The 8,614-nt window shown below is 30.6% G+C and overlaps 1 protein-coding gene across 1 annotated transcript; it reads left to right on the top strand.

Moving 5' to 3' along the window:
* Window positions 1-464: 464 nt before the first annotated feature.
* LOC145833533 (equilibrative nucleobase transporter 1-like) lies at window positions 465-1,904 on the top strand. Its single transcript, XM_082940705.1, has one exon. The coding sequence runs from the start codon at window positions 465-467 to the stop codon at window positions 1,902-1,904; it is 1,440 nt and encodes a 479-aa protein (XP_082796831.1).
* The last annotated feature ends 6,710 nt before the right edge of the window (window positions 1,905-8,614 follow it).

The raw sequence follows: 8,614 nt of genomic DNA, 5'->3' as shown, positions 1-8,614 counted from the left end.
CCAAAAGCTGCAAAGGGTTCACAAGGGGGCCGTGAGCAGTAAAGGGGCCATAGGGAGCCATTATCCTTTAATTTGAAACTTACACTAGACATTATTGAGTTTTAAACGAGTTATTCAAATTAAACTCGATTAGGCTGTATTGAGTCGAAATTCAACTATGGACTAAAGATCATGAAAATAGTTTAGAAGTTTTTTTGAAAAGCCATTTTACACAAAAGTAAACTATTGCTAACAAATACAAAATTTGTACACTAGTTTTTTTTATGAAAAAACATAATATATGCAGTCAATTAAATACTAATACTATTACTTATTTTTAGTGTTCATTAAGATTTTAAACACCTAATAAAATTTCAAAAACTGATGTCCTAATAAACTAAAGAACTAAATTCACTAAAACTTTATAGACTATTAAGCAAAATTAACAGCCTCATCAACTAATTTGCCCCACGACAGACGACAAAATGTTACAGAGAATTCTGACGCTGATCTTCACCTCCATCGAAACAGTGCTGGTGGGCGGAACGTTCTACGGCTGGAGCAACCTCCAAAACGTCTTCATCCAGGAAGGCTTCTTCTCAATTCACAACTCCACGCTTCAAGTCGAACGGCTCAACTTGGTCAGCACGCTTGCAACCACCGTTGGCGCTCTTGCAGCCTTGTTGTTCGGCTGCCTGATAGACGCCAAGGGCTTCTGGTTCTCTCGCTCGGTGATACTAGCAGCTGTAGCGTTTTCGTACGTCCTCTTCAGCCTGTCTAACGTTCTCAACAACTACATCGTGTTCGCAGGCGGCATCATTCTGTCGGCCGGCAACCTGGGAATTTGGACGGCCAACTGCAGGATAAGCGGCCTCTTTCCCGGCTACGAGCAGTTCTACGGGTACCTGATAAACGGGTGCGGCCAGTCTTCCTACGGAACCTTCTTCCTCTTCAACAGGCTCTACTTTCGCTTCGGCGTGACCTTTGAAACGATATTTTATATGGCCGCAGCCTTGACGCTGCTCAGCCACGCGCACACGTTTCTTCTTTTTCCGAGCAAAAGCGTCAAGAAGTCGGCGGACGGGAGGTTTGAATACGGTTACAAAGAGCTGCCGTGCTTCAGCTCGAGCAGCGCAAAAGAGGGTGAAGGTTCCGATGGCAGAGAAGGTGCAAAAAAAGACTTGGACAAAAATGAAAACGTGAAAACAACGGGCAAAGGTTGCGACGAGGAGAGGACAACGATGGATTGTGTGAAGAGCGGTGAGTACAAAAAAATTCTCGCCAGCTACTCGTACCATCGGTTCAGCGTCGCTTACTTTTTCTGGGGGAACCTTCAAAACTGGATCGACTCGGTGGCCGGGGACGACGAGGACCTGTCGGAAAGTTTGCTTTCTTTCTACTCGACGCTCACTTTCTGTTCCGTCGTCGTCTCGCCGGTCATGGGCTTGAGCTTCGACAGGCTCAAGGCAAAGTTCGCGGCGCGGTGCGGTGCAAAAGTGGCGCGGACGAGAACAAACGCGCTGATCTTCTTCCTGTCCGACTCGTCCCTGCTGCTGTTCTACGCTTCCGCCTGCATCCCCTTCCGCCCTTTCCACTACCTCACCTTCGCAGTCTCCCTCTTCCACGTCTCCCTCTTCTACGGCCACATGTCCTGCTACCTGGTCAGCACCTTTCCCGCCAAAAACTTCGGCAAACTGTACACCCTTGTTCTGTGTTTGTCTTCGGTCCCCAGCTTGTTGGTGTTTCCCGCCACCATCGTCACGGTGCGGTTCATCGGCTTCTCGAACGCGTGCTTGTTCATGGCCGGCGTGGCGTTCGTCGTTGCCCTGTTTTCCACCGGCAACCTGGTGAAGGCGTTCAGGGGGACGGGGAGTGTTGGCAGGAGGTGCGAGGTGAACTCGGCATACACCGAGGAAGGTGTCTGAGTTGTTTTTTTTTTTATAATCGGACAATTTAAATTGAACTTGCAAATTTACGCTTTTTTACAATTTTTGCTTAACTTTTGGAACAATGTTAGAAGATTAAACTGAGTTTTAAGGTGAAATAGTACTGTTTACCATTTAATCATTATAGTATTATAAAAGTATATTTTTAAAACATGAGAATTACTCAACCTTTCAAATTTTAGTTTTTGCACCAAAGTTAAATATTCATTTTTAGATCTGCACAAAACAATTTTTGCAAACTTAACTAACTTCTTTTTTATAACAAGATGATTAGATCAAGTAGATATTGATGTTACATCACATTGATTTTATACTTTATTAATATACTTTAACATAGTCTAATTCATCAAGATAAATTTGTGCCTTAATTACACTGTTAGATTTATACTAAATTCAGTTAAACGTATTGAAATAATATTCACATAAGAATATGTTTGACTTTCAGCTTTATAAAAATAATATGACTTTTTTAGAAATGTTTATGTAACACTAAAATAAAATAAATAAATTATTATTTATCTATTATTTATTTATCAAAACAATTGATATTTATAATTTAACATGTCTTTATTGCGTCTTCTCTATTTGTATTAAAAATGTGCATTAACTGTATTTATAATTAGTTTTTTTAATCGCGTAAGTTTCGAATAATCCGTTTTTTAATTTAAAATCTGATTATTTAGCATCGAAATAAAGCTTTTCAGTTTTTCACTATTTCCATAAATATATAACTTTAAATTTTAGCTTAAAATTTAGTTTTTATCGCAATAAAATTTATCACAATAAAATTTTTATATATTGCTTTATTCTAAGTCGTTGTTAAGTATGTAATATTTTTTGAGCGAACCAATTTTTTTAGATTATAGTATATTACTAAAAAAATCATAATGAAATCAGAAATGCAACAAACAAACTTTTTACTACATAAGTATATGAAAGGTTTATTCTATTTTCACTTTAAATTATACTTTTAAACGCGACAAACTTTTAACTTTTTAAATACAGTTATGTAAATAAAATAGTAATCGAAAACTATGTTTAATCTGTCTAAAGAATTCGTAAGTTATTAGCTTGACGGCTCAAAGTGATAAGTCTCTAATTGTTGAGGTTTTTTTTTTAAAGTAGTAGCTCATTAACTGTTAAACATATTAATCATAAAAAAAAGTAATGTTTTTCAGTTTTGTATATTTTTTTCGTTCAAAAATATTTTTTGTAGACATTTTATATTATTTTTTTTATCTTTTCTTTTTCAAACTATTTACGATTAGAATTTTTCTATGTTTATGAAATATAAAAGAGTTGTGCATAACTGCGCAGTCTAAATAACAAAATTTTTTAGAATATTTTTGTCTTTATCCATATTGTATTCAATTTATAATTGCAAAGTTTCACTAAACCTACTTAGAAATGCTTTTAAGTTATGAAGTTTATTTAAAAATGTGAAATAGAGTGTACATAAATTTCGCTTAGAACAGTTTGAACTGAAGATGACCTACGATAGTTACAAATGACACAAAACTAACCAAATCGTTTTAATAAAACTGACCAACTTGTGAGTTTGGTGAATAACTTTCTAACTAAAACAATCCATTACAATCTTATTTAAAAACATTCTAATAAAAGTTATACACTATAAGTTACTAAAATAGCAATAAGTAAAAAAGTCTGATAGAAATTTAGTAAACAAAATATTAAGATAAAACAATCCATTATAAATTAAGTAAAATAATTTTAGTAGAATTAATCAATTACAAATTTATTATTAAATACTTTTAATTAACATGATCCATTATAAATTGAGTAAAGCAACATACAAATAAAAATGTATTTAAAAATCAAAATAACCAGTAAAAGTTTTCAAATGCGTAATATGCAAATTAGCTTTCATGCAGTTTGAGAATAACTAAACCACTTAACCAGAAAATATTTTTAAATTTACTTAAAATTAATATTATTAAAAGTCAGTGTAATTGCGGTTGTAGTTGCAAATATAACTTTGAGAAGGTTAAATAATGTTTTAAACCTTAAGAAAACATTATTTACAAAACAAAAGTTATATTTTTAGGATGGATTTTTACTTAAAAAAAAAGTACTGCTGTCAAATGAAACACTCTATAAACTTTAAAATTATGTTATTTATAATACTCGTAAACAATTTACTTGTTGCTTAAACCGATGACTCTATGCATTTTTAAGGAGAATAAATATTTCTATTAGAAAAAAAAGTTAAACATTAAGTTGGTTTAGTTAATAATAAAACTTTATTATTAAAAGTTAAGAACAGAAAATAAAGTAAATAACGAAACTATTGTTTTGTTTCCTTCGAAAAAAAAAAAAATTAAAATTATATTTTATACAAATTTCAGAATTTTTTTTCTGTAGTCTTAAAAGTTTTTAAGAAGTGTAATTTTAGTATTATATAAAAAAAAATGTATATAAACATTTTTTATTACTTTAACACTTTAAAGTTTAATTTTATTGTGTTGAAAACTTTAAACATGTTATTGTTTAGACTTGTTTTTATTGTCAATAAAACTAAATTACATGTCTCTAGTAGTTTTTTTTATTTTGGTTGCTATTTACAATTTAACAAAACAAAAAAACTAAGTTAGTTATATTAAGTTTCAATATTTCAAGAAAACACTAAATTCAGTTTTCGAAAAGTTAATCAAAGCACTTTACTAACAAATATTAATTTTAACTATGGACTGAACTATTTATAATACTTATACATTTATCTAAAAATAGTTTATTGGGGTAGGTGTCAAGTTTGCACGAGCGGACAAAATTGCACGAGGGGAATAAATTGCACGAAGAAAAAATTGCACGAAGGGTCACTTTTGCACGAGCAGATAATTTAACACGGAGAAATTTTTGCACGGATTAAAGTTTTTATTAATTTAAAAAGAAAAAAAATATTTTATTTTTTTTTACTATCACTGTTGTTACCCCTAACCTAACCCTTACCCTCGGTCGGTAGCTTTTTTTTAATTTATTTATTTTATTTATATTTTATTTGCTTATAATTTTAATCAGTAATTTCATTCTTTACTATCACTGTTACCCCTAACCCTTACCCTCGGTCAATATTTTTTCTTTTTGTTTTTGCATTAATTTATTTTTTTAATTTTTTTGTTTTATTTTATTTTTTTTTCTGTTTTTTTTTTACTTTCGTGCAAAAATGACCCTCTGTGCAAAATTGATCTTTGATGTAAAATTGTCTTCGTGCAATTTAATCCCCTCAAGCATAAGTATCTTTGTGCAAAATTAACCCTTCGTGCATTTTTGACCCGTTCCCAGTTTAATGTGTTTTTAGAAGTGTAAATCAATAAAAATACTCTAATGAACTACGACTCTTGTAAATATGCTTATACTATATTTTTGCCACTAAAAACGTTTTGTTACTTATAATAAGTACATTAGTAAATTTTGTGAACGTTTTAATACCAATTTATGAATATATTTTCTTGTTTAGTTTAAAAAGAATGTTTGTGAAATTCTTTAGCTATAAATACAGTTTTAAAGAGATACACATTGCAAATTTATAGTTTATTAGACACCGTTTCGACTTTTCATAACTCTTTTTTAATATACTAAAATATCCCCCTGTAGTTTTCATAATGAAACAAAATGTTAGTTTTTTTATTAAGAAAATAAAAAACTGAACATTGCTTTAAATAAATATATTAAAATTTAAAATAAAATAAAGTCATTGTAAATTTTCTGATTATTAAGAGTAGTCAAGATAATATGTTCTAACAGTTGAAAAAAAACCAATCAAAATTGACAAAGGCTCTGTAGAAAAAGAGGCATGCGTAGATTAGTTAAAGGGAAATCAATGTTTTACACTACTTATATATTGGTACTCTTAAACAAGTCGTTGGATTTTTGATATGTAGCACAAAGTGACGTCTTTCTGTTTAGATCAAGGCTTTCTTAGTTGGAATTATCGCCACCTTTGGAGTAAAAAAGTTATAGGTAATTGACTAGTTAAAGGGCGATATATAATAAAGGCGGGCGGTTATTCTTTGAAGTTCTGCTAAGTGGTAATTATGAAAATGAGTTTTGAAAACTCTGGTTTTTACAACTAATGATTCATCTTAAACAGTTTTTATCCTATTCATTTTGTTATTTTATTTAAATAGTTATCAGATTTATCAAGTATAAATCTACTAATTTTTTCTTTACCTAATTATTTAAATATTTTTATTTAGAATATAGGCAATGCAATGATGGAAGTTGGAAGTTAGGATTTCATAACTAATAACTATTTTATTAAACTAAGTGTTTTTATCGTTATTTACTAAGCATTTATAAAAGAATTAAAGAATATATTTAATAGATGTCAAATATAAATAACCAAAAAAAGAAAATACCGTATCTTAGAATCAATGTATATACATAGAAACGGAGACTCAATTTTTTTAAGTCCTTTGTTTAAGTCACATTGTAAAAACTTTTTTATTTTAAAATCAATTCGATTTAAAAAAGAGGTTATGAGTTGTGTTCGCTTTGCAGTTTTGTTCTTTGTTTTGACTGTAAATGATTAAATATGAAATGGTTTGTCCTGGACATGACATTAAACTTTATCCTGGTTTATGAATCGAATACAAAAGGTCTTTTGTACACCAGGTCCTTTGACCAAACTTTAAAGCGCTTTTTTTTTCGTTCAATAAACAATAGTTACTATAATTAGAGATGAGCTTAAAGTTATTAAAACGTAATATTATACTATTGTACAATCCAATCTTATAAACACTTGTATTGATCTCCACACTACCTAAATAAAACATTACTAAACGTAAATAGTTAAACAAAACTGCGCAAAATACTACATATGATATACAATAAAAATTCCAAATAGTATTTTTTTTTTCAGTTTTTTGTATAAAACCAGCTTTAATGAATGTGGACAAAACTCAAGTTAACTTAGTTTGCCAGCCGGAGTTCACTTTTGGGGTGCAATGCTCTTAATTACCGGATGCAGGATGTTTTGTTGGCCAACTTCAATCAAGTTCGAACTTCGTTTGCAATGGCTTCTGAGCCGGGATATTTATGAATCATCTTGAAAAAAGCAACAAATTTAGTTTTTATTTTAACACTTTTATAGGTATAAAGGAAAGAGTTTGTCTGCTAGAAAGATATTTTTCGACAAGAAGAATTGACTATGTAACACTAGATTTTCCAAAAAGTCTTACACTGGGTAATATCATAAGAAATATGAAAATTTTGGTGGCAATGACTTCGCAAGCTGCATACTAGCTATAAAGTTCAGCAAGCTACACCTCGTTGTTGAACATTCTACTTAAATCTTTAATGTTGAAGGCATGAAACGTATGCACGTTGTTGAAGATACGTTTTGAAATCCAAGAAGCCTCATTTTGCCAAAGCTTGCTCAGTGACAGTTCTTACAAAGCCTATCCAGGTGGTTAAAATTCTATATAGCTATATGATTTAAATACTTACAGTAGTAGAGGGTTTATTGATAAAATTTATCCCATAGCTGCTATGGAATCCAGTTCAAATGAAAAAAAGGAAAGCCATTGCCTCAGTTGAAACTTTTCTTGTTACAGTTTTTTCCGTTCCTGATGGTCGAAGAATTTTTGAATATAAAAAGATTGTTATACATTTCAATTCTATTGCAGCTGTAGCTTTTATTCTAGATTCGTCACTACTTTTAGTATCAAGTAAAACTTTTATTGTTCAAGTATTTAAAATTTTGATGAAGCTGAAGAAGTTCTAAAACTATCAAAAGCTTATAAGGAGATAGTTATACCAACAGAGAGTGAACCGCTCTGGCATCAGTTTCCGCCTCGAAAGAATCTCTGAAAGAATCAGTGCTGCTTTGAACTATACCAAATAGAAAAATTTATTGCCATCATTGATTACCTACTATTTTTGGGCGAAAACGTGAGTATCCTTAATAAATATTCTGTTTTTATTCAAGAGACATGTTTGTGCATTTTTGGTTGATAGCGGTCATCTGTATCTTTACGAGTTGTCAATTGACGGTGGTGAAAGCTCTTTGCTTCTAAATTGCGATCTTCTTAAAAGTAGGTTTAGTATCGGTTGTAGTAAGTTTGAAGCTACTTAAGTTGGAGGCTGTTGAGTATCAATGTACTGATAGTGACTTTCATAGAGCATACCACTGGTTTTCCTTTACAATTTATGTTGAAGTTTAAAGATAATTTTATATCTAAAAAATTTGTACTTTTTTGCGACTGAAAATTGTTACGCAAGTAGTTGTTGTTACTATTATTGTTTTTATTAATTATACTTTCGCTCTTGCTTGTATATTTCAACCACTTAAAACATCTGTGTAATTTTGTAGCGAATTTGATTTTCAAACGAGCATGTGTAGTATAATATTCTAAAGTTGCAGTTACGAACTAGTACTTCTAGAGGACAATGTGTAATCACTAAAAAGCTTATTTGAAAATTGTTAAAACAGAATCAAAATAAAACTTTCATTTAAAATCTCAAAAAGTTCTGAATGCATGTTGAAAACAGTCCATAGTTTAATTGTTTCTTTACAAATGAAGTTAAATAAAAATGATAAGTGCGATATAATAATGTTTAAACATATTTTGTTTATAAAAAAAATTCGCACTAAAAGTCAATATTTTATTATAAAGTCTTTAGAAAACAGATCTTTAAGATTTAGAGTCTGAGTAGTATAAGCATATTTA

This window comes from Thalia democratica, chromosome 4 (assembly GCF_965202585.1).
Source record: "Thalia democratica chromosome 4, ktThaDemo2.hap1.1, whole genome shotgun sequence".
Taxonomy (NCBI): domain Eukaryota; kingdom Metazoa; phylum Chordata; class Thaliacea; order Salpida; family Salpidae; genus Thalia; species Thalia democratica.
This window is presented reverse-complemented; position numbering and strand designations above follow the sequence as displayed.

Bases quoted from the DNA above. Each gene is read 5' to 3' on its own strand.
- LOC145833533 (XM_082940705.1), top strand. From the start codon at position 465: ATGTTACAGAGAATTCTGACGCTGATCTTCACCTCCATCGAAACAGTG.